This window comes from Geotrypetes seraphini, chromosome 5 (genome assembly GCF_902459505.1).
Source record: "Geotrypetes seraphini chromosome 5, aGeoSer1.1, whole genome shotgun sequence".
Classification (NCBI taxonomy): Eukaryota; Metazoa; Chordata; class Amphibia; order Gymnophiona; family Dermophiidae; genus Geotrypetes; species Geotrypetes seraphini.
In genome coordinates, this window is record NC_047088.1 from 173,748,471 (window position 1) to 173,775,864 (window position 27,394).

The 27,394-nt window shown below is 44.0% G+C and overlaps 1 protein-coding gene across 1 annotated transcript in view; it reads left to right on the plus strand.

The window, feature by feature from the left end:
* The window catches only part of BOLL (boule homolog, RNA binding protein), a 566,072-nt gene that overhangs the window by 476,964 nt on the left and 61,714 nt on the right, over window positions 1-27,394 (plus strand). The window contains exon 11 of the mRNA XM_033945221.1: window positions 23,163-23,242. Coding sequence (XP_033801112.1) covers window positions 23,163-23,242 — 80 coding nt within the window. The remainder of the gene's footprint in view (window positions 1-23,162; window positions 23,243-27,394) is intronic.

Below are 27,394 nucleotides of genomic sequence, written 5' to 3' on the forward strand. Positions count from 1 at the left end.
CCACCGCCTATATCCATAGAGAGGCACTCTACTAGAAGCGTGGCTTTCTCATGGGTAGAATCGTCAGCAGTGTCTCCGAAAGAAATCTATGTAATGGGCAAAATGGATTCTACATTCGTATCATCTGTACTGTTAGCAGGCTCATCGTTCCTGCCCTGGACTCTGGGGATTGCTTTGATATATCCCGAAGGTTCAGGAATAATGTGTCTGTTGCACTAGAAGGAAAAATTAGATTCTTACCTCTATAATCTCTCTAGTAGACAGACATATTATTCCTGAAACCTGCCCTGTCAGATGTTCATTTGCCTGCTTACTGCCTCGAACGTTCCATGGAATCCAGACATCTTGTTTCTTTCCTTTATCCAGCATTGATTAAGATTGAGGACATGATTGTTGCTTTAATGAATCTGGGAGGTATCTGACAAATTTCCCACACTCTTAGTCACTCCAGTAGGTGACTTATTTGTTTTCACCATGTTATGTATTGTGAATGGTTAAGTTTTGTTTCATTTGTTATATGTTAATGATATGAACAGAATAGACATGTTTGTCGGGAAGTGTCCCCATACCCCTCCCTATTTTATGAAATAGGGAATTGAAGGGCAGCCTAGAGAGACAGGAGGTGGAGCAAAAGAAAGCTAATGAGGCTCTTTACAAGAATACTCATGGGAATAGATTGACTATCTGAAAGTTCAGGAATAATGTGTCTGTCTACTAGAAAGAAAAACCTAATCTTTCCATGTTGTTTGAATACAACTTACCATGTATGCACAGTAACACATTTTGGAATGGCCACAGGAATGCTTACATTATACTGCACAGATATGCCATTATGTATTTTTTAGTAAATGTATGTATATTTTATTTACATACACAAAAGTTGTCAGTCCTTTGTTAGTGCACACAATTTGAACATTGGATCTTCACATTTTACATGTTTTATGTACTGATATTTTATTTACATGTTTATTTACCCTATATTATAAAGTGAGGAAACTGTGACTGTGATCTGGGAAATGGCTCTAAGGCATTTGATGAAACCAGGTCAGTCTACGGTTTTTGGTGCAAGAAACGATTTAGCTAAGTCTGGAGTTCGGCAAAATTCATTTAGGAGGTCAAAAAGGAATTTTTATGATGTTCTAGCCACCCCCTTTAGGCTATTGGTCAGACATTCCTAAGGAAGCTTAGCCAGTCAATAGACTGCAGGGAAAAACAAGACTGAAGATTTTAAAGCAGGTTGCTAAGGCACTGTCTCTGTAGGTAATGTTCCCGCTTCCCCTTGCAACCCATTGGTCATGCATTCCTAGCTGAAATTTAAACTTGGTCAGACATTCCATATGAAGTGTTGTGAAGTAGAGGCTGAGGGAACAGACATATAACACAGGTGAAATTTAAACGGAGGGAAAAGATATAGAAGCGTAGGCAAACAATAGGCTGCAGGAAAAACAGAGCAGAAGGTTGCTAAGGCACTCTGAAGCTAAGGGGGTTCTGAGGTAAACAGGCTGAGGGAAGAGATATGGAATGTAAAAAGGGAGAACACAGTTGAAATTTAAACTGATACAAAAAAATATCATGTGATGCGGTAAGCATGGGCAGTCGCACTCTGCCTGAGCTCCCGGGCCCCGAGTCCTAAACTTGCTTAATAAATGCAGTTTTAGCAGTTGCTAGCCGCCAGATCAAATTTCTGCTGTGGGGCCGGTGCATGGACAAGTTTTTAACTCCAGCGGCGATCCCCATGACTACAAAATCAGCAAAAAAGGATCGCAAGCGCCTGAAGCCAGCTGAAGAAAAAATGGCATCGGGCCCCAGTGCTGAGGTGAGCCAACTATCCCTGGAGGCGATTCGGAATATTACCCAAGCGGTCACCAAGGTGATGCAGCCCAGTTTAGACAAGCTCTCAGAGCAATTACAGAAATTATATGATGCTCTCATGGACACAGCTAGATGAACCACGGAGCTTGAAACGCGGGTCTCTCATTGCGAGGACACGCAGGGGGATCATACTATAGCTCTTAAGGCCTTAAGAGAACTTACACGAATGCAATCGGATCGTCTGGAAGATCTAGAGAACAGATCCCATAGGTCTAATTTAAGACTCCTGGGGATTCCTGAGACAGTAGCCGGAGCCTCACTTGTGCAGACGCTTGAAACCTGGCTGCAGGATCAATATTCATTGAAGGAGGAATTGGGCCCCATTCGTTTGGAACGGGCACATCGCGTGGGAAAGGAAATGAACCGTGACACTCGCCCCCAGATGATTATAGTCAAGTTGCTCAATTACAACCATAAGGTTGAGATCCTACGTAAATATAAGCAACTTCGAGACAATTTAAAGTATGGTGACTCAGAGGTTCGCATTTTTCAAGACTATTCAGTGGCCTTACTAGAGAAATGGAAAAAGTTTTATCTGCTTTGTTCTACATTGGTAGCTAAAAAACAACATTTCATGTTTCTTTACCCGACTCTCCTGCGCCTACAACATCTAGGCCAATGGCACACCTTTGAGTCTTCTAGAAGGCAGCAACCTATATAAGGATAATATCCTGGAATGTTTCAGGTATTACCTCTCCTGTTAAAAGGACAAAAATTCTGACTCGACTGAAACGTAATAAAGCAGATATTGTTTGCCTTCAAGAAACTCGATTGACAGAAATAGACCACTCCAAATTAAAAAGATCTTGGATGGGCGAGGTCTTTGCTGCTTCTTCCCCTCAGAAACGGGCAAGGGTGGCTATTTTATTTAAAAAATCATTACCACAGGTGGCGCGCCTGGTGGACAGTGATCCACAGGACCGCAACATATTGCACCATGTAACTGTAGGTACCTACTCTTTCTATCTTATGAGTATATGCTCCAAATGTTTATGATCATTCCTTTTTTGAACATCTAACAGCTCTATTGGCAGAACATGCGAGAGACCCTTTGTTCTTGGCAGGCGATTATAATCAGGTTCTTGATCCCAGCTGCGATTGCTCTACTTCTGGTCTAAATCCGGTGCGAACAGTGTTGCGTGGTATTCCATATCTCTGTTCCGCCTTGGATCTAGTGGATCCTTGGTGATTGCTTCATCCTACTGAACGGGACTATACTCACCGATCTAGAGCACACAGTACATACTCTAGGATTGACTATATTCTTACCACTAGACACTCTTTTTTTAATGTCGACTCGGGTGTCATTGGACCCGGGGTCATTTCCGACCATGTTTTGATTTGGATAGATGTGAATATTGGATTTGGAATTAGGGGAATGGCCTGCTGGCGTTTTCCCAGCTATTTGTTTACTGATGCCCACTTTCGAGAATTTTTACGTAAAAAATGGGGGGAGTTTCTGGAATTTAATGGCCAACATATGAATAATCCAGATTTGTTTTGGAATACAGCTAAGGTGGTACTTAGGGAGGAACGTATAGCCTATGTGATAGCCCGAAATCGCCGATTATCTCGGGGAATTCTCCGTTTAGAGTGTGAATTAGTGGTTGCCAAGCAACAATACGCTACTTGTCCATCCCCTGCCCATAAGGACACTTTGATTTCAATAGAGATATCTCTTAATACCCATATATATGAACGAACGATGAAAATGTTAATTTTATAAAAAATTTAAATATCATAGATATGGTAATCGTGCAGGTAAATTGTTATCCTATCTTACAAAGAAAGCCGAGAGGACAGCGGTTTATAATGGGGATTAAGGATGGAACGGGAAGACTACCATAATACAACCCAGATTGCTGACCTCTTTTGGTCTTATTTTCAAGATTTTTACGTGAGGAGGGATCAGGGGGTGGGCTCCCTGATCGGGGATTACCTCGCTGATTCGGGCTTACCGAAACTTACTGCTGGAGACATTGCTTTTTTAAATGCCCCAATTACATCTAGAGAATTGCAGCGGGTAATCTGAGATCAGAGGAATTATTCTGCACCAGGCCCTGATGGCTTTACGGCCAAATTTTATAAATTGCTGTCCTCTCAGATTGGGATTCCTCTGGTAGAGTGATGGTGATGGGGGATTTTAATACCCCGGGATAGACTGGAGCATTGGAAACTCCAACTGTGTGAGGGAAGCAAAATTCCTAGAGACTACAAGGGATTGCTTCATGGAACAGCTTGTCAAGGAAGCAACCCGAGGGGATGCCACTCTCGACTTAATCCTCAACGGGCTAGGGGGACCTGCAAAGGAAGTGGAAGTAGTAGGACCACTAGGAAACAGCGATCACAACATGATCTGGTACAAATTAGAAGTAGGAACATCCAGAGTAAAGAGAACCACAGCGACAACGCTCAACTTCAAGAAAGGGAACTACGATGCTATGAGAGCAATGGTAAGAAAGAAACTCAAAAACAGCTCAAGGATGGAGACCGTAGATAAAGCCTGGTCCCTATTCAGAGACACGGTACAAGAAGCACAAAACCTGTACATCCCCAGGTTTAGGATAGGGTGCAAAAAAAAACAACTGAAAGACCCGGTATGGATAAAAAATGAAGTGAAGAAGGCGATAGGTGACAAGAAAAAATCATTCCGAAAATGGAAAAGGACCAAAACGAGAAAAACCGGAAGGAACACAAAAAAACACCAAAAAGAGTGTCACCGAGTGGTTAGGAAAGCAAAAAGAAAGTATGAGGAGAGGCTAGCTGGAGAAGCAAAAAAATTTCAAAGCGTTCTTCAGATAAGTTAAGGGGAGGCAACCAGTGAGGGAGGAAGTAGGACCATTGAATGATGGACACAGAAAGGATGTGGTAAAGGAAGATAAAGAAGTAGCTGATAGGTTAAAGTTCTTCTCGTCGGTCTTCACGAGTGAGCACACATCCAATATACCAGAACTCAAGGAGATCATAAGTGGAGATCAAGAAGAAAAACTGGCACAAATAGCGGTAAGCTATGAGGATGTCCTCCAACAGATAGATAGGTTGAAATGCGACAAATCACCAGGCTCGGACGGAATCCACCCAAGGGTACTAAGGGAACTAAGAAACGAAATAGTGGGAACCCTCCAACATATTTGTAACCTCTCCTTGAAAACTGGGGAGATCCCAGAGGACTGGAAGATAGCAAATGTCACACCTATCTTTAAAAAGGGATCGAGGGGTGACCCGGGGAACTACAGGCCGGTAAGCTTGACTTCAGTTCTGGGTAAGATGATGGAAACACTGATAAAGGACAGCATCTGCGAGCACATAGAAAAAAATGGACAACTGAAAGCGAGCCAGCATGGCTTCTGCAAGGGAAGATCATGCCAAACAAACTTACTGCAATTTTTTGAAGGGATAAACAGCCAGATGGACAAAGGGGAACCCATAGACATCATCTATCTTGACTTCCAAAAGGCCTTTGACATGAGCGGCTACTAAGGAAGCTGTGGAACCACGGGGTGGAAGGAGTGTACACAGATGGATTAAGCACTGGCTGGCAGGCAGAAAGCAAAGAGTTGGGTTGAAGGGCCACTACTTGGACTGGAGGGAGGTCACAAATGGTGTTCCCCAGGGGTCGGTGCTCGGACCACTGCTGTTCAATGTATTTATAAACGACCTAGAAACAGGGACGAACTGCGAAGTTATAAAATTTGCGGATGACACCAAACTCTGCAGCAGGGTCAAATCTGCAGAAGAATGTGAGGACCTAACTAAACTGGAAGAGTGGGCAAATAAATGGCAAATGCGCTTTAATATAGAGAAATGCATATAGGGAAAAAGAACCCCATGTTCAGTTACAAAATGGGGGGATTAGTACTAGGGGAGAGTAACCTCGAAAAAGACTTGGGTGTGCTGGTGGATACAACAATGAAATCAACGGCACAGTGTGCAGCAGCCTCCAAGAAGGCAAACAGAATGCTGGGCATTATTAAGAGGGGTATTACAACCAGGACGAGGGAAGTTATCATGCCGCTGTATCGTGCGATGGTGCGCCCACATCTGGAGTACTGTGTCCAGTATTGGTCGCCACACCTCAAGAAGGACATAGCAATGCTTGAAGAGGGTCCAGAGAAGAGTGACGAAAATGATAAAAGGTATGGAAAACCTTTCATACACTGACAGGTTAGAGAGGTTGGGGCTCTTCTCCCTAGAAAAGTGGAGACTCAGAGGAGACATGATAAAGACCTTCAAGATCATGAAAGGCATAGAGAAGGTAGAAAGGGACAGATTCTTCAGACTATTGGGAACCACAAGTACAAGGGGGCACTCGGAGAAACTGAAAGGGGACAAGTTTAAAACCAGTGCTAGGAAGTTCTTTTTCACTCAGAGGGTGGTGGACACCTGGAATTCGCTTCCGGAGGTTGTGATAGGACAGAGTACACTACGGGGTTTCAAGGAAGGATTGGATAAATTCCTGAAGGATAAGGGGATTGGGGGATACAGATAGAGGTAGAGATAGGCTATAGAAAGGGTACAGATAGATAGGGGGATTGAGGGATACAGATAGAGTATCGATAGAAAAAAAAATGAGAGGGATTAAAGGGCTTAGACAAGGACCACCTTACAGGTCATGGACTTGATGGGCCGCCACGGGTGCAGACAGCTGGGCACGATGGACCTTTGGTCTGACCCGGCAGAGGCAACTTCTTATGTTTTTAAGTCATAGCACGAGGGAGTTTTTCCTCGGGTGCTAATGAGGCATGGATTACATTAATTTTAAAACCAGGCAAGGAGTTGACTTCTATAGAATCGTATTGTCCTATTTCACTTCTTAATATTGACATTAAAATTTTGGCGAACTGCCTGGCTCTAATTCTCCCTCAACATATTGGGGAAGCACAAGTAGGATTTGTGAAAGGCAGACAGTCAGTTCAAAATGTTCACAAGGTGCTATTAACAATGGCTCATGCTCATGCCAATGATATTCAAATGCTGTTGGCGAGTCTGGACGCAGCTCGTGCTTTTGATCAGGTTGATTGGACATTCCTATTTGGGGTCTTGGATTATTTGGGGGCGACGGGATGGTTTGCGCAGGCTTTAAAGACTCTGTACACATTTCCGACGGCACGTTTATTGATAAATGATATAATTACTGAGAGTTTTCCGATAGAACGTGGAATTAGGCAGGGCTGCCCCCTGTGCCCGCTTCTTTTCTTGCTGTATTTAGAGCCATTTTTAAGAACAATAGTGCATGATCCTGATGTGATAGGGATGACTTTTGCAGATCATACGGTTAAGGTCTTGGCTTTTGCTGATGATTTACTATTTACACTGACTCAACCTCTATCTTCTTTACCTCATCTCTTGCAAGCTTTTGAAGAGTTTCAGTTTTATTCGGGTTTTACGCTGAACTATCACAAATCTACGGCTCTAGCCATTCCAGCTTCTCTTCAGGATACTTGGGAGGGGGATTTTCCCTTTTCTTGGGCTCCAGCGGCAATCAAATATTTAGGGGTGTGGTTGCCTCGGGATTTGTCAACCTTATAAGTATGCAATGTGTCACCGTTATTGGAGGAAACGAGGCACCAGCTTCAACTTTGGAAATCTTTCCCCTTATCAGTGGCAGGGTGGGTGGCCTTGTATAACATGGTCCTATTCCCAAAATGGCTATACCGTTTTCAAGTTCTACCTATGTTAACTCATGCCCACTATGTCCAACTTTCTCGACTGTTACAATATTACTTATGGGGTGGTAAGAGATCGCGTATGACATTTCAGTGCATGTCTACCCAGGAGAGGGCCTATTGAGTATTCGCTGGTATGCATATGCTTGTCAGATGAGACACATCAATGACTGGTTTAGAGGTACATCCTATTTCTCTGCCACTCAGGTGGAGTTGTCTGTGTTAGTTCCTTATCATATTAGCTACTTGTTACATGTAGCTGCCCCGCCTCTCCTCGCCGTGGTGGCACAGTATCCTTTATTTGCCCCTGTGAGGCGGACATAGCGATGGGTATGTGGTTGCTTAAAATTGTCATCGGTAATCTCTCCATACTTGCCGATAGAGAGTAATTGTGATTCTGTTCCAGGTATGCAGAACCCTCTTTTTCGAAGGTGGGCATCCCAGGGTCTACACTATCTTTTTCAATTGTATACGGAAGAAGAGACCCTTGCCTCTTTTCGCTCATTGCAACATACATTTTTGGGCTTTCGGAGATGGACTTATTTGCTTATTGGCAAATTCGACATTATGTACAATCATTACCAGAGTGCAACTTAACGGAGACTTGTCGAGAAACACTTTCTGAGATGTTTAGTTTGTCTGCTCAACAACTGATTCCCTTAAGATTTCATCATGTGGGGACTTCGTGACCTGCAACTGGGAGTTAATTTGGAGATTTTAGCAGCTACCTGGTCGGAGGATTTACAGTGTGCACTTACAGCCTTGCAGATCCGACAGCTTTTGAAGAATTTGCGGAAGTTGTCTTCCAATATAATCCATTGGGAGCTTCAGCTTAAGTCTTCTCCGGCTGTATATTCCCCTTATGAGAGCCTTCCGGAAGGGAATTACTCCCGTACATAACTGCCCCAAATGTGCGCGGGCTCAGGCCATGCTGGGCCATATGTTTTGGTCCTGTCCGCATATTCTGCAGTTTTGGACTTGTCTGGGACATTACACATCTTCATTATGGGGCAGACGATGGTTGCCTGCACCAAGAGCACTTTTTGGATTTTATCAGATTACATCTCCTAAACCCAAAGGGATGTAGAGTTTTGTTGTAAGAGTGATGCTATTGGGGAAAAAAGCCATTTTGTCTACTTGACTGTCTTCTGATCCACCAACTTATAGTCATTGGAGAACATTGATGATTATTCATGCTTCTTTGGAGCGTTGACACTTTGTAGATATTGAAGGAGGTCCGGGTTGTCGTTTCAAGACCATTTGGGAACCCTTTTGGATGGACCTTACTCCTCGTGCCCGGAGTAGACTTTTGAATGTTTGATTGGAAGTTTTTTTTGTTTAGCATGCTCACGATCTGAGTTTGTTCCGAGGGTTGGGAGGGATTATTGGGGGGGTTTATACTGTGCAAATATATTGGAAAACTGTTTCATTCTGTCATTTTTGTATGCATGCACTTTGATATTCAATGAATATATTTCAACATAAACTGATACAAAAATAACTGCTAAGCAGGTTACTAAGGCACTCTCTCTGTAGCTAAGGGCTTCTGAGGGAAACAGGCTAAGGGAAAAGTTAATAGGGAAAAGTTAATGCAAGCTGGGAGTGGCATTGAAAGTGATATGAGAGAACTGCAGCCCAGAAGCTTAAGCAGTCAATGGTCTGCAGAATAAAAAACAGCATACAAGTTTGCTAAGGCACCATCATGTAGCTATTGCTTCCACCGCAAACCCCCCCCCCCCCCCCCCCCACCTGCAGCCATTGGCAAGAAATTCCTAAAGAACCTTAGCCAGACTGCAGAAAAAACTAAGTGACTTGTCACTGTAGCTATTGCCCCTGCATCCTCCTCCCCTGCAGCCCATTGCTGAGACATTTCTAAAGAATTCAAATAGAAGGAGAATGATAGAGGGTTCTCAGAAAACAGAATCAGCTTGGAGGGAAGAAATACCAGGGGGTCAGGAAAATGATGTAAGGAGGAAGAGGTGAGATTATTTTCATTTTCAAATTTAGGACACCTCCTCCCAACAACTGAGTGAGCCCAGGAATCACTAGATGGGAATGTGCTTCCCAATACCTATACACGATAACCCAAACAACAACCCTATCATAATCATTCACCCACTTTCTTGAGCTGTTTGGTCTTCCAGGTATTATTTATTATTTGCATATTGTTTTAGTACTGACAGCTGAGGTAGCCCATAAGAGAACAAAATGTGGACCATGTCAGGAGTTTATTTTAATAAAAGATTCTTTTTGCTTGGGACTTTTTGTGTGATCCCACTTAATCCAATGTTCTTTGCAGGTTACAAGATAACTTTTTTTGCATCATTTTTGGTGCAGATCTCAAGATCCTCTCTGTTGGCCCTATCCTTATGAACAGACTGACGAGGAATTGGGAGACCCCACTCTCAAAGAAGGTGGATACTCAATACCATATCCAAAAGGCTCCCGGATTCAAGAGGGCCCATCTTTCTCACCAGTCTCTGATAGTAGAATTCATACTCAAATGAGCTAGGAGTCATGCCCCAGCTCCCCCAGGTAGAGAGGCCAGGACCTTAGACTCATTTTCAGACCTCGATTCAAATTGCCTACATCCAGTCCTGTCACCTCTATATGAACATGTACTTGAGGTCTTTGGTTCACACTACACTATCTTTGACTGATTCTTTCCCACAGGAGCAGACTAAGGAGCTTTGCCAGCTGGCCAAAAAGCAGCAGCAGTGTAGAAAATACATGGCCAGAAAGTTTGATTACTCACTGTAATGGGGGTTCTCCGTAGACAGCAGAGGAATGTACTAACACTTGGTGGTGAAGTCCTTAGACTGATCCTGTGTATCAGTGCTCTTCCATAGCAGAAGTAAGCTTTTGGCTTACTGAGCATGTGGGACTCCTGCCTTCAGTGGCTCCTGCCCTTGATACTTAGTTTTGTCCCTAACTGAACTATATATATAGAAATGTTAGAGGGAAAAGAGGGGAGGGTAAGTGTGACTACATTCCTCTGCTGTCTACAGAGAACCCCCATTACAGGTAATTAATCTCACTTTCTCCGGAAATAAGCAGGAGAGATGTAGTTACACTTGTTGGTGAGTTCTAAGCTAATTCCTTTAGAAAAAAGAGTGATCGTGACAGATTAAGGTGAAAGTAGAGTTGTGAAGATATAAAGTTGAAAATTCACAACTGATTTTCTGTCCTGGTCTAAGGCAGAAAGGACTTCAAAGCAGGGACTGAAGAGTAGATGCTCTGTATAAGGGTCCACGGTGGAGGTTACTGAAGAAGTTGTTGTCTGGAAGCGATATGTGTGTTAATGCTATTAAGAAACAATTGACATGTTTAAAAGAAACAGAATACCATGGGAAATAATTATATGGAAGCGACAGAGGAAAATGTATGTTTTGTTTGGTGGCTCTTTTTATTAGGAGTTTTACTACCGCTGTTTGCATAGTTATTTCTTTGTGTTATGGTCTAGTATAGTTATGTAGAGGATTGCTCTTTGTACTTTTACAGCAGTTTTGTTTGTTGCTCTTCAGTATGACTGCAATTTGATGTAATGATCAGGTGTAAGTTTGACTTCTGACTTCTATAGTCCAGTGAGTATTTGTAAGCACTGATCCATTATTAAGAACAGAAGTATGGACCCAAGAGTCATTGGGACACAATTGTCATGTCAACATGCAGCTTTATAGTCTTCAATCCTCTCGAAATGAAAGGAATATGTTTCAGTTGTACAGTTCTACTGTAACATTAATGAAGGCATATACAAGTGTAACTTACATGTAATGACTTCCTGTGTGGTAGAAGTAATGCTTTGTAATAATATAGTAGGATACAGGAGCTGTAGATGTCTTCCCATATAGGAGGTATGAAGAGAATATATAGGGATCTTTTGATTTGTTTTTTTCTTTTTGATACTACATAGATCCTTTTAATCCACCCATTTATGTGCAACGTTAGTTTGTATGTGCATTTGTGGGAACTGCTTTTACCAATGTGAAATTGGACATTCATTGTATCGGTTGGGTCAAATCAAACTGTTGGCTGGAATCTTTAGCTGTTGGAATGTCCTTATTAATAGAGTATGGTGCATAGCTGATAATGGCAGGGTCCATTCCTTCTGCCTAGTAGAGAAAAATTCATAAGGTAACAATAGGATGGAACATACTCATTTTGGTACTTGAATTTTGTGTTTGGAAGTCTTTTCAGTAGTGGCTTTTCTGACCAGATATAAACAGGGCACAAACCGTAGACGTTTGTTTTTATCATTGGTTTTGAATTGTTACCAGCAAAATCCCCAGAAGCTGGTTTGGTTGATTTGGTTCCCTATAGGATCTCCAAGCCTGCTAGTATGAGGGTATCTCAGCAGCCTTTATTGTGCTGAGCTAGTAGGTATTGGTGCATGGTTACATTAGGGTCATATAAATATTGGGGGGGGAGGGTGTTTAAGGGCTTCTGAGGAGCCAGCAAAGTAGAAACAGTAATAATTTTATAAATATATATACAAATATAGAACATAAGAATTGCCGCTGCTGGGTCAAGCCAGTGATCCATCGTGCCCAGCAGTCCACTCACACGGCAGCTCTTAGGTCAAAGACCAGTGCCCTAATTGAGTCTAGGCTTACCTGCGTACGTTCGGGATCAGCAGGAACTTGTCTAACCTTTGTCTTAAATCCCTGGAGAGTGCTTTCCCCTATAACAACCTCTGGAAGAGCGTTCCAGATTTCTACCACTCTCTGGGTGAAGAAGAACTTCCTTACGTTTGTACGGAATCTATCCCCTTTTAACTTTAGAGTGCCCTCTCGTTCTCTCTACCTTGAGAGGGTGAACAATTTCTCTTTCTCTAAGTCTATTCCCTTCATTATCTTGAATGGCAACTCCTCCAGTCCCTTAACCATTTTTGTCTCTCTTCTCTGGACCCTTTAGAGTAATATTATGTCCTTTTTCATGTACAGCCAACAGTGTTGGATGCAGTAGCCAGGTGGGGGCGCACCATGGCCCAGTATAGCGGCACGATAAACTTCTCTGATCTGTTTGTGATCCTCTTAATCATGCCTAGCATTCTGTTCGCCCTTTTCGCCGCTGCCACATATTACACGGACGGCTTCATTGACTTGTCTACAAGTAATCCCAAGTCTCTTTCCTGGGGGCTTTCTCCAAGTACAGCACCGGACATCCTGTATTTGTGCATATGATTTTTGTTGCCGACATGCATCACCTTGCCTACAGTATCCAAGAACTTGGTCTCCCTACTGCAGCTGGAGTTGCCTAGGTTCCAATCTATCCTCGGATAATTGAAGTGGCCCATGATAACTGTGTTGCCTCCCTTGCATTCGTATTTATTCTCGTCCATCATTTCTCCATCAGTCTCTTCGGACTTTCCTGGAGGTCAGTAGTAGATGCCGATCTCTTATCCGTTCCATTTGTTCCTGGTTTTGTGGCCCATAGAGACTCTACCTTATTGTTCATTTCCAGCGTGTTCTTTTTGGTAGATTCAATTCCCACTTTTATGTATAGGGCAATATCCCCACCTTTTTGTCCTACTCTGTCTCTGCAGTATAGCTTGAATTATCCTAGGACAAGCAGGCAGCCCATTCTCACATATGGGTGACGTCATCCACGGAGCCCAGATGCGGACAGCCTCGCAAGCAGACTTGCTTGTAGAAACAGAAGTTTCGAGTCAGCCACACCGCGCATGCACAAGTGCCTTCCCACCCAGCGCAGGGTGAGTCTCCTCGGTTTTCAGCAGGGCTGAGAAGTCCATCTTTGACTCTCTGCGTTTAACTTTGTTACTTCGTGCCTTCTCTCACTGCAGTTTGTGTTTATTTTCTTCGCGAATCGCTGTGTTATTTTCTTTCTTTACAGTTAAAAAAAAAAAAAGAGAAAGCGTCTCGGTGGGAGAAACGTTGGCCACCAGTGACCATAACATGGTATGGTTCAACCTTAGGAAAGGCTTCCCTAGATCACAAACAAAAACGAGGGTACTCAATTTCCGGGGCACTGACTTTACACGCATGGGAGGTTTCGTCCAACAGACGCTGCAGGCCCAAGAAGCAACTGATAATGTGGAAGCCATGTGGTCAACCCTAAAATCGATCCTTCACGAGGCAACTGTCCGCTACATAAAATCGGCAAATAAACAAAGGAAAAAGAAACCCCGATTGTTCACTGATGAGGTCTCGTACCTCGTCAAGGAGAAGAAAAGAGCGTTTCTTTCATACAAACGAACCGGGGAAAAAGAAGCTAACATCGAATACAGGTCAAGGTCTGCAGCGGTCAAAACAGCAGTCAGGGAGGCCAAAGTTCGAGTGGAAGAAACTCTAGCAAAGAACATTAAGAAAGGGGACAAATCCTTCTTCAGGTATATTAGTGACAGGAAAAAGAACACAAACGGGATAGTACGCCTTAAAACGCCAGACGGGAATTATGTGGAAACAGATTCCGATAAAGCCAGACTACTGAATGATTACTTCTGCTCAGTCTATACCTGCGAGGCACCAGGGTACGGGCCACAGCTGGAAGCAAAGCAAAGCAAGGAAGACCCATTTAAGAATTTTGAATTCACGCCAGCTGATGTTTACAGCGAACTGTTAAGACTCAAGGTGAGCAAAGCCATGGGACCAGACAAATTGCACCCAAGAGTGCTCAGACAGCTGTGTGATGTACTGGCAGAACCGTTGGCCATGCTCTTCAATCTCTCCCTAAGTAAGGGGAGAGTCCCCCTGGACTGGAAAACAGCCAACGTTGTTCATCTGCACAAAAAGGGATGCAGAGCAGAGGCTGCAAATTACAGACCAGTGAGTCTCACATCAATAGTGTGTAAACTCATGGAAACACTACTTAAAGGTAAATTAGACACGATTTTGGAAGAGGGGAATCTAAGGGATCCCAGTCAACATGGATTCACTAAGGGTAGGTCATGCCAATCCAATCTTATCAGCTTCTTTGATTGGGTAACAGGGAAGCTAGACTCGGGAGAATCTCCGGACATAGTGTACTTGGATTTCAGTAAAGCTTTTGACAGAGTCCCACACCGTAGACTGTTAAGCAAGATGAAATCGATGGGGTTAGGTGAGACACTAATTGCATGGGTTAATGATTGGCTGAGTGGTAGACTTCAGAGGGTGGTGGTCAACGGCACCCTTTCTGAGACATCGGATGTGACCAGCGGAGTGCCACAGGGCTCAGTCCTGGGTCCATTCCTTTTTAACATATTCATAAGGGACTTGACCCGAGGGCTTCAGGGTAAAGTAACACTATTCGCCGATGACGCCAAAATATATAATATAGTAAGTGAAAGCAATCGGCAGGATAGTATGACGGCAGGATCTGCTTACGTTGGAAAACTGGTCCTCGACATGGCAGCTGGGCTTCAACGCTAAGAAATGTAAGGTCATGCATCTCGGCAATAGAAATCCATGCAAAACTTACACCTTAAATGGAGAAACATTAGCTAGGACTTCAGAAGAACGAGACTTGGGAGTAATCATCAGTTCAGACATGAAGGCTGCCAAACAAGTAGAGAAGGCCTCATCCAAGGCAAGGCAAATGATGGGATGTATCAATAGAAGCTTCATCAGCTGCAAACCTGAAGTCATAATGCCACTATACAGAACCATGGTCAGACCTCATCTGGAATACTGTGTGCAATTCTGGAGGCCACATTACCATAAAGACGTGCTTAGAGTTGAGTCGGTTCAACGGATGTCCACTAGGATGATCTCCGGGCTTAAAGGTCTCCCGTACGAAGAAAGACTAAACAAATTGCAGTTCTACACTCTAGAGGAACGCAGGGAAAGGGGGGACATGATTGAGACATTTAAATACATCACAGGACGTGTCGAGGTGGAAGACGACATCTTCTTTCCCAAAGGACCCTCTGTCACAAGGGGGCATCCGCTCAAACTCAGAGGAGGGAAATTTAATGGTGACACCAGGAAGTATTTCTTCACAGAAAGGGTAGTAGATCACTGGAACAAGCTTCCAATGCAGGTGATCAAGGCCACCAGCGTGCTTGACTTTAAGAATAAATGGGACATACACGTGGGATCCCTACGAGGGTAGAGTTAAGGAACTAGGTCATTAGCACTCAGACTTAATGGGGTGGGTCAGAAGAGTGGGCAGACTTGATGGGCTATAGCCCTTTTCTGCCGTCATATTTCTATGTTTCTATTTTTTTCTCCTTTTGACTAGTGGGCCAGGCCGCTCAGCCGCAGCCTGCAGACTTCGAGTTCGCTGCGGCTATCTTTCCTCCTATGTCCCGACCAGCAACGGGCTTCAAGAAGTGTAGCCAGTGCCAGCGTGCAATTTCCCTCACAGACCCACACTGTTGGTGCTTCAAGTGCCTTGGGCCGGACCATCATCTGAATTCTTGCGAGCGCTGTGCTACTCTTAAACCTCGAGCCCATAAACGTCGTTGGATTTTAGTGGAGAAACTTTTTGGGATGGACTCTTCAGTCACACCCTCCTCAGCCTCGGTTCCACCTTCCACCGATGGTCCTCCTGCTTCCACGACTCCGACCTCGAGCCTCATTAGACCTTCCTCGTTTGGGACATCTCTCAGCTCGAGTAAACCTGCTGTATCTTCCCCTGAATCCTCAGGTCAGATAGCTCTGCAGAAAGTTCCTGCAGTTGTCATCAAGCTTTCCAAGACTAAGTCGAAGCACATTTCCACTGCCACTTTGGAATCTATAGCCGTAGCAAATGGTCCGGTTTCAGACGCGGATCCATCTTTGCCGGCTTCTTTCCAGACCATGTTAGAGAAGCAATTTGTTCAGCTAACCAAAATGGGACCGAAGCTGTCTTCTCTAATCCAGCCTGGGCAATCTTCAGACTCCCGCGAGGTCGAACCTCTATCTATGCCTCGAGCTGAATCTTCACACTCTATGCAGGGAGCAGAGTCTTTGCGAGTGTGTGGTCTGGCATCTATGCAAGGAGTAGATTCTTTGCGAGTGCCTCAACAGGAATCCTCACACTCCATACAAGGAGCAGAGTCTTTGGGAGTGCTTCAAGATTCCTCCATTAAACCTACTGAGTTTTGATCTACAGCTTCTAGCCCTATCCATTCACCATAGAAACATAGAAAGATGACGGCAGAAAAGGGCTACAGCCCATCAAGTCTGCCCACTCTACTGTCCCACCCCATTAAGTCACCGGTAGCATTGCCTGTTTCCATCTCTAGGGCGAAGTTGCATCGATCCTCGAGGCCTTCATCAAGGCACACCTCCAGGCATAGCTCTTCTTCCAAAGAGTGTCCTTCTTCATCTAAGCCTCATTCCACACCTTCCAGCTCTTCCAGACCACCGACTCCTCGATCGAGGTCTCCACTTCCAGACTTCAAGGACTCAGCTGCTTCTGTTGCCTCTTCCAAGTCTCCATATTTGTTTGATCATTTCCCCGGTAAGGCTTCACCTCCGACCCAGGCCGCTTCGAGGTCACCGAGTCCCTCTCGAGGCAGGACCTTGGGCGGATCAGCTGTCTTTCTTCATTTCTTCGCCAGGTGGCTGATGACCTGAAATTTCAATTAGATGCTGGTTCTAAATTCTCTAAGGAGTATCTCGAAGTCATGCATCTTCCTCAACCTCCTGCAGAGTCACTTAAGCTTCCTCTTCACAAGCTTTTGTCTCAGACGCTGCCTGGAGACTCCTTATACCATTCCTGCTGTTCCAGGCAAATTGGACTCTGGTATAAAACTCTGCATTGCAAAGAATTTGAGAATTCACAGTTCTCCTCCTTAAAGATACCATCCTTCCAGAGTTTCTGCTACCATTCCTCCTGGAAGGGAAGGGAAAACTATGGACAAGTTTGGACGTCGCCTTTACCAAAATGCTATGATGTCCTCCAAAGTCCTTAATTATAATTTTAATTTTGTTACTTATCTCAAGTTCCTCATTGATCTTCCCAAATTTCTCAGCTATTTGGATACACAGAAGCACTTCAAATTTCAAGAAGTCATCGCTACTCTGTCACAATTCAGATTACATCTTCTCCAGTCTTCTTATGATGCCTTTGAATTGTCAGCCAGAGCCACTGCTTTTTCTGTAGCAATGCGCCGCCTGACCTGGCTTTGCACCATTGACATGGACCCTAATCTTCAGGACCACTTGGCTAACATTTCTTGTGCAGGCAATGACCTCTTTGATGAATCTATCAAAGCAGCCACAAAGAAATTGTCTGAACATGAAGTCTTTTGCTTCTATTGTCAGACCAAAGCCTAAAACAGCTCCTGTAAAGCCTTCACGTCCTCCTCCAATTTTCCAGAGGCGTTATGCACCAAGGGCAGCTCCCTACAATCGACCACCTCCCAAGAAACAGAAGCAACAGAAACCTCAGCCTTCTGCTGCACCTAAGGCTGCGCAGCCTTTTTGACTGTTTAAAACAGAGCATAACCTCCATCGTTCTGTCTCTGTCCTCTCTTCCATCCTTAGGAGATCGTCTCCATCTTTTTTATCACCGATGGGAGACCATTACATCTGACCTCTGGGTGCTGTCAATCATCAGAGAAGGATACTCTCTTCATTTCACTCAGGTTCCACCAGAGCTTCCTCCAAGAGAGTATCCTTCCAGTCCATCCCAGACCACCCTTCTTCTTCAGGAAGCTCAAACTCTGCTTCATCTCCGTGTCATCGAGCCAGTTCCTTTAGAACAGCAGAACAGGGGTTTTTACTCCCGTTACTTCCTAGTTCTGAAGAAGATGGGCGATCTGCGACCCATTCTGGATCTCAGGGCTCTCAACAAATTTTTAGTCAGAAAAATTTTGCATGTTATCCCTGGCGTCCCTATATCCCCTTCGAGATCAGAAGGATTGGTTATGTTCTCTGGATCTCAAGGAGACGTATACCCATATTCCCATTCATCCGGCCTCCCGTCAGTATCTCAGATTTCGGGTGGGGAATTTGCATTTCCAATACAGAGTGCTACCCATTGGCAGGATCTCCCCTTGGTAAATCCATGATGACGGGGATCCCGTAGATTCTCCTCATTCAGGATCGTATCTAATTGGCGTTTGATAAGAGTTTCCATTAGTTTGCTCACTATTGATGTGAGACTCACTGGTCTGTAGTTCGCTGCCTCCATCCTTGATCCTTTCTTGTGGAGTGGAATAACGTTAGCCGTCTTCCAATCCAACGGACTTCATGGAATGGCAATGCCAGATTTACCTATAAGCTAAATAAATTGCAGCTTAGGGCTTCACAATCTGCAGGGGCCTCACAAAAGTTCAGAATTTGGGGGGGACTCTGAAAATTTTATGTGACTTTTTTGCAAACTTATTTAAATGTTTTAAAATGGATTAATACGTAATTAATTTAGGTAATCTTTTAAGCATAAATTTTCTGTTTTCAGGTTTATCAGTTTTCTGATTTGGCAAATAAGTTCATATTTACTTATATTAATAAAAGTGATCCAAATTACTAATCTTGTCAGCATTATATATGTATATCAATGTACACTAAATTTATTTTAAAAATTCCATTTATGTGGAGGGGCATTTTCGATAGGACATATAAGTCTAATGTTGGATTTTTTGGGCAGGATGTCCACAAACCCAGGAGAAAAAATGTCCATTTTCAAAGCTGCCAGATGTGTATCTTATTTTTGAAGATGATCTAGGTATAAGTTTTGGTCCTTAGGACATCTACTCTATTTGACCATTTTCAAAAATAAAAACGTCCACATGAAAAACACAAAAAAGCAAGTTTTGTAGACGTACCCAACTTACCTTGTCCTGATCAAGGCAGAGAAATCCCCATCAGCTGAGCCAGTTTTGAGGATTCCTGCCAACTCGGCTGAAGGTGATTCCCCCCTGCCAGGATCGGCTGGAGCCCTGCACACCTTCCCCCCCCCCCTTTTCTCCCTCCCCTCCCACATCTCCCAAACATTCCTGGATCACCCCTACTGCATCCCAAGATGCATTTTGAGGAGGAAGGCCTGTCATTCACAACACTGTAGGCAGGAAGGAGTGGGCTTTTCTCCTGCCGATTTTGCATTGGAAGTTATGGAGGTATTGGTGAAATGGGGGGTGGTATTGCCTCATGTTGGGTGAAGGGGGGGGTGTTGCCTCATGTTGGGTGATGTGGGGGGGTTGTTGCCTGATGGAGGTGTCAGGTGATGGGGAGGGTACAGGAATGTGGGGGGATGTTGGGGGAGGGGTGTAGGGCTCCAGCTGATCCTGGCAGGGAGAATCCCCTTCAGTTGAGCTGGCAGGAATCCCTGAAACCGACTCAGCTGATGCGGATTTCTCTGCCATGATTAGCTGATGGCAAGCCCTCAATGTGCTGTTTTTCCCCCATCTCTGGGTGGTGGGAGGGGGTTGTGACCACTGGGGAGTAAAGTGGGGTTATGCCTTAAACTCTCCAGTGGTCATCTTGTCAGTTTGGTGACCTTTGGGGCACTTAGACCTGTTTTACTTTGGTCTAAGTCCCAGTGTGTAAGTTCCACCTAGGATGTCCTGGAAAAGCTTTGATTATTGCTTCAGGACATCCAGGTGGAAATCCGTCCAATTCCCTCCCATAACACACCTCTCAACATGCCTCTTTGAGCTCTGGACGCACAACAACTTAGAAGTGCGCTGAACATCCAGAAAGTTTGTTTTGATTAACGGCACTTAGATGTCCCTGCTATTAGGACGTCCAAGTGCCAACTTGGGCAGGTTTTTGGACGTTTTAAAATTTTGATTATGCCCCCCTCCCCATATTGTTTCTAGAGTATACAATATAGTATAACTTATTAACAAAGGGCCTCCAAGCTTTGTATAACTTAGGGCATCACCAATCTAAATCCGACAATTTGGAATAGTTCTCTTAGCTGCCTTCCTTGCAGGGAAGGACAAATGCCTGGCAGGTAGACGGAGCAGGCTTTTGCAACTGTTTGACTAGTTGCACAACTTGGATGTGGCCCACAAGACCTTCTAAGAATAAGGCACTCCCTTGGTGGATCTTTTTGCCACTCATCTCAACAACAAGGGCCTCCAGTTCAGTTCCAGGCTCAGATCACACAGCAGGCTAGCAGCAGATGCCTTTCTCCTTTATTGGGAGGAAGGCCTTGTGTACATGCATATCATGGAACAATGATCCTAATTGTTCTTTATTGGACAAAGCCGATCTGGTTTCCCCTTCTTCTTGAGTTGTCCTCTGAAGAACCATGGAGATTAGAGTGTTTTCCGAACCTCATCACACAGAATGAGGTATGTTTTGCACCCAAACCTCAGTCCCTGACCCTCACTGCCTAGATGTTGAGAGCATAGAATTTTGGTCTTTAAAACTGCCTAAGTGTGTCTTCAGAATCTCGCTTGCTTCCAGGAAAGATTCCACTAACAGATGTTATTTTTTTAAGTGGAAGAGGGCAAAACACTAGATCCCATCTCATATGCCCTGCACAAAAACTGCTTGAATACCTCCTGCATTATTCTGAGTCTGATTTAAAAACCAACGTATGGATACATCTCAGTGCAATCAGTGCTTACCATCTTCATGTCAGGGGTAAGGGTAAACCCATCTCTGTACAGCCTCTGTACATCTCTCTACAGCCTCTACTTATGTCATGGTATCTCAATATGGTTCTCACCCAACTGATGAAAGATCCTTTTTGAACCGCTTGATTCCTTTCATCTGAATTCCTGTCATCCGAAGTATTTGTATTTCTGGTAGCAGTCATTCTCAGCGAGTTTAAGACCCTAATAGCTAACCACCTCACATTACATTTCATCACAATAGAACCCTAACTTCCTTTGTGCACCCTAACTTTCTTCCTAAGGTCATACTGGAGTTCCATCTTAATCAGTCAATTGTTCTGCCAGCATTTTTTTTCTGAAGTCTCATGCTCATCCTAGCAAGAGTGTACTACATACTTTATACTACAGGCAAACCTTAGCCTTCTATCTGGAAAGGACTAAAGCGCATAGACAGTCCATCCAGCTTTTTATTTCCATGGACCCTAACCAGATGGGGTAGCATTCAGCAAACACACAGTTTCTAATTGACTAGCAGATTGCATCTCCTTAACTTATACCCAAGCTGGGCTGACTGTAGTCTACAGGGTTATGTCAAGGCTCATATGTCTGAACCATAACAATGTCAGTAGCCCACTTGAGGTCAGTCTCCATAGAGGAGATTTGCAAATCTGCAATGTGGTCATCTGTCCACACATTCACATCTCATTACTGCATTGAGCAAAACTTCCAACGAGACAGCCGGTTTGGTCAGACTTTCCTGCAGAATTTGTTTGGTGTCTAGAATCTAACTGCACCCCACTAATCCTCATTTTATTCTGTTCCAGGCCACACCTTTACAATTAGCTTGTTTTTTGTTTCAAGTTAATTAGTTTAAAGGCCTCGGCATTTCAAATCCCTATTGTCCTAGTGTTGTTTTCAGTGAGCCGGGTAGCTAGGTATTCCAAGCTGTGAGAATATAAAAGCCTGCTTGTCTTCAGAGAAAGTGATGTTACTTACCTGTAACATATGTTCTCCAAGGACAGCAGATCAAATATTCTCACTTACCCTTCCACCTTCCCTTAGAGTTGTATTCTTTGAGCTATTATATAAGGGTAGGAAGGGGTCTGCATATGCACGGTGCAGCAATACAATAAATTTTTACTAACAAGCATCCACTTGAGGCTCCATTGAATGACGTCACCGGCTGTGAGAATATTTGGCCTGCTTATCCTCGGGAGAACACTTGCTATAGGTAAATAATTTCACTTTTTCAACAGGAAAGAAGCAACTCTCTACCAGAAGACTTTCTCTTCCAAATTTTAAGAAAATAAATGGAATGGTGCTAAGATAGAGACAGAGGAGGACTCCATGTGCCTAGGAGGAAGGCACCTTGATTCAAAAAGCAACAACTTCATCACTTTGTGGTAGATGGGTCTACTCTCAAAAGATGTTTGGTACCCTCTGAGAAAGATACTCAAATATTGGATTCTCATAGGAGAAAGTTTTTTCAGAATGCTATGTTCTTACCCTGCATAACACCTTCTAACTCTTCATGAGCCAGCATATGCAAGATACTTAGTCTAAGACTGAAGAATTTACAGATTTTTCTCCCTCAGAAAAAGTCTGCTGAGCTCAAGTCACTAGTGGGCAAGGGGAAGACGCGTGGAAAGCACATAATCTGATTTACCTTTGATACGGCATCAAGAATGTCTGCTATAGCTTATCAAGCTCACACACTCATGGTTTTGAGCTTACACCTCTATTATAGCATGCAGAAAAAACTTGCGGGCATGCCACACATGCCATAAAGAGAATCTCTTTGGACATAAGATCTAAGAAATGCAATTTCTCTAATAAAAAAGCACTATGAGATGTTCAGCTCCCTCTTATTGTACTCCTGTGACCCACCCTCTTCTTCTAGGAGGGAGCAGGTATAAATGTACGCAGCTGAAGTTTGTCATAGCTTACATGTATGTTTTGTGACTTCCTATGTTCTGTCCAACCTATGCCTCAAACATGCTTACACGAGTTGAATAAAAGTATGCGCATTGTCAGCAAGTGCTTTCTTGTCGTTACACATACTTTTATGTGCATAATCCATATTGTAATTTTATAAAAGACATATACTAAGGGCCTTGAACAGATTTCTGGTCTGAGAAAAGTTGAAGTTGGTTTCCCTAAGCATCTTAATTTTCTTTCTTCTGAAGGGAGACTGGTTATGTTCTCTGGACGTAAAAGAAGCATACACCCACCCAGAGGTACAGCTCAGTCACCAGAAGTATCTCAGGTTTGTAATAAAGAACCATCACTACCAATATCAGGTTTTGCCATTTGACATAGCTTCAGCACTGCATGTTTTTACAAAATGTCTAGCCATGGTAGCCATGCATCTTAGCAAACTGGGTGTCCGTACATTTCTTGGTCTGGACAATTGGTTTGTTAAGAATCCAGTCTATGAAAGGAACTCAGAGATCCATACACATGTCCATCTATGAGAGTCATTAGTTTTCATCATAAATGATCCAAATCCCACTTGAGCTCATCACCTCTATTAGACATAACTCAGGAGAAAGGTTTTTTTCCATTGGAAAGAAACAGCATGCTGGTATCTGTGGTGCAGGCGATTTTAATAAGTCAGGAGATAGCTATATGGGGCAATATGGTTCCAATAGTACACGGAATACCCTTGGCGTGTCTCTGAATTAGACAAGCCCAATAAAGCCTTGCATTCACACGGGACTTGGGATATAGTCTGTATCATCGTACATTTCATGGACTCCCTCTCCTAGAGAATGCAATTTGTTTTCAAATTCATCCTGCACAAATTGTTCTCACCACAGATGCATTCAAAAACTGGGCTGAGGAGCCAATGTAGATGGACCCAACACACAAGATGGTGGGAATGGTAATGAAGACAGTGCTGAAAGGATAGTTAACTTTCTAAATCCAATGAGTTACAAGATCCGAGGCAACCAAACTCAAATCATGTCAAACAAATCTGATTTCTTTAGGTGACGAAACAGCCAGATCGAGGGCATGTACTGGACATGGTCTATTTAGATTTCAGCAAAGCATTTTATACTATTCCTCTTAGGAAGTTCACAAATAAACTGAGTGGCTTAAGGATAGAACACAAGGTGATTAATTGGATCAAAGAGTTACTGACTGATAGATGGCAGAGGGTTTTGGAATTTGCTCGGAAGAAAGAAAAAAAGATGAGTAGTAGAGTGCCTCTGAGATCTGTCTTGGGGCTGATTCTGTTCAATTTATTGGCAAAAGTTGACACCCTGAAGGGAGTAGAATGCATAAGATGTGACCTACATAAATTAAACGTTTAGGCTAATGCTTGGCAGTTAAGCTTTAATGTGAAGAAATATAGGGTGATGTATTTGAGGTGCAGAGATTCAAAGGAGCTATATGCAATAGAAGGTGAGAGGCTGATGTGCAAGGACCAGGAGAGAGGCGGTGATATAGTTTCTAAGGACCTCAAGGTAGTAAAACAATGTGACAAGGCAGTGGCAAAGGCCGGAACAATTTTTGGCTGCATTGAAAAAGCTGTAACCAGCAGAAAAAAAGGAGATGATGATGCCCCTTTCCAGTACAATAGGAATGGTATGCTGAATCTTAGGGTACTCTCTCCATTCTCATGAATAGTTGGCAGGTGTATCCTTCGGGGACTTGTTTCAGCCAGCCTGCTGAAGATTAGTGGATCTCAGGGTTTGTTCACCCCTTTGACTTGGTCAGGGGCTGCAATGCAGGTTGTTTAGGTGCTAATAGCGTTCCTTTGAGGCGCTCATGGGGCTGGCTGCGTTTCATCTCACCTCACCACCCTCTTTCATGAGAGGTCTGGGGGGGGTTGAGGTTCAGACTCCCAGAGAAGTGGCTGAGTGACTAAAAGCAGAGGGCTTCTCCTAGAATAGACACACCTAAAAGGAGCTGAAGTGGTCAGCAGCAGCACTATTTCTCCAACACATGGTCTGAGTAAGGCTGTGACAGCCTGTGGGAAAAATTGGGGAGGGAGGGGGGTTCTTCAAAAGCTGTTTAATTGTTTTTACAGCTCAGGCCTTGGTTCCCCTCCTCTAAACTCCTGGTTTTTTTGAGGTTTTTGGTCATCCCTAAGGTGATTTTAAGTTGTTTTTTTAGCATTAGAATTCACCAGCAGCAGTTATCTTGGATTTTTCCAAACATTTTTTCCCAAGTTCTCAAACTGCTCCAAAACAGCTCATTTTGCTTCTAAAGTGCCAGGGTTGGAGTTCTATTATTCTAATACCCCTATATCATGCCTTGTTTGCGAAGGATGGGTGGCGGAAGAACGCCTTTGAGCCACGTGCCCACGTGCCGTGTCGAGTGAAGCGGGGAGGCGGGAACTTCAAGTTTAGCTTCCACTTGGCTTTTAAGCCTGTTAAGGGAATTAAAATTTCTCCAGAAGCCCTGGAACAGTAGCACAACGTACCAAACTGGCACAGATGCTCTGCAGCCAAAGCAGAGGCATCTCTTCCTTTCAAAAGGGGAAGGAGAGTTACCTACTAAGGTCAGTACCCCAGAGTTCATTAATCTGCTCTGGCAGATACATGCACATGGCCTAAATTTTCAGGGTGCTACTTCTATGGGAGTGGAGCTCCTCCCTGACTCTGATCGGACAGGGATTCAGGGGATGAAGGTTCAGTCTTGATCCCCTTACTGTCTCAAAGTGAGGCCTCCATGATAAGAGATTTGGCGTTCTATGTTGAGGATCAGGATCAATTCCTGGGAGAGGATCCGTCCATATGGCAGCTGTTCAAGTCTTCAGTCCTGCCAGACATCACTACTGAGTCTCTTTGTGAGATCAAGATTGATCCGCCTAAGCCCCAATCTTCTGTGTTCTCTTTTGAGTGAATCTGATCTCAACCCACATCCTTTCCGTGGCACACAGACATGAAATTCCTGGTTATAGACCTCTGGGAGGTCCTAGAAGGCTCCCTCAAAGGGTTTAAAGCCATGACTAGGCTGTATCTTCTGGATCAAGAGTTCCAGCAAATGTTTGCTATGCCAAAGGTAGACTCCCTGGTGACACAGGTAACTAAATGCAAGTCCTTACCAGTGAGGGAGGAGTTGTGCTGAAAGATACACAGGATCACAGAATGAGTATTGTCCTAGGGCCAGTTTGAGACCCTGGCCCTAGGCGTCAGCTGCTTCTTTCATAGCAGGCACCTGTCATTCATGGCTGCGAACTCTGGACATGACTGCAGCTGAGCCATTACCTCAGCTCATGCTGGCAGGGATAGACTATATGGCTGATGTACTTTATGATATAATTAGAGTCATGGCGACAGTCTCCACATACTCTTCTACCCGACTCATGTTGTGAGTCAAACAATGGGCAAGCAATTCAACCTCCAAGATTACGCTTAGCAGGCTCCCCTTCAAGGGACAGATGCTTTTTGGCACATTATGGCCAGTGTGCAAGATTGTCGTCCCAATTTTTACCAGAAAGCAAACCTTTAGGGACTAGAAGCCAGTTCCTTTTGGGGGTCCCAACATTTTTGCAAGTATGCCTCAGGAGGCTCGTCTCAGAGAACCTATCAGGGTTCCAGACAAGATATTCCAGAAGCCAGAAAATTCAAAATACAAGTTCCCAGGCCACAATGGCAGCCAAGAAGCCTCAATGACACCAGGCCTCCAGAAAATTTAGGGTCGGCTCTCGGACTTTCTGGAGGCCTGGAAAAGCATAACAACAGATCTTTGGGTCTTGGATATTGTCAGAGAAGATTACAAGTTAGAGTTTGTGTACCCTCTGGCTGACTGGTTCGTGGATTCTCCTGCAGGTCAACCAGATTGGGCAGTCCAAGTCCAGGCAACGTTAAACAGTTTACTGGATATTCAAGCCATAGAACCAGTTCCAAAAGAATACTCGGGCTCAGGCAGATACTCAATATACTTTGTCTTAATTGTAGCAGTTTTCCGGATCTTGCAGTGTCTGAGTAGAAAGAATTGACGTTTCAGCCTTCATGCTGTTGCTTTCTTCAGGGTATGCTGTGAGGTCTGCAATATATCTTTAGATATACAGTGCGCCCCTGTGAATTTGCGGTCCTAGTCATTCGCCGTATTTTCTGACCGCAAATCACCGAGCAGGAGAGGGCAGCCAGATGAGAGGTTGCTATGCTTTGTTTATGGAGAGCCCTGTATCTGCATTGAAGCTATTGGGGTGTCTTGCAATTTCTATTGGTCCCAACCTGGATCCTAGTTTCGATGTGTAACAAACGCCTTCCTCAGAGGAAAATTATCCAGTACTTACTGAGTACAGTACACTCTTTGGTGAGCAAATGGCAATGTGTGTTGTACTTGGTGACTACTGGCTAAGTGTCCCCTTAGGAAGGCGTTTGTTACACACCAAACCTGGGATCCTGATTGGGACCACTTGTTTTCAATAAGGACTCGATCCTTGCCTTTCTGTTTGTCT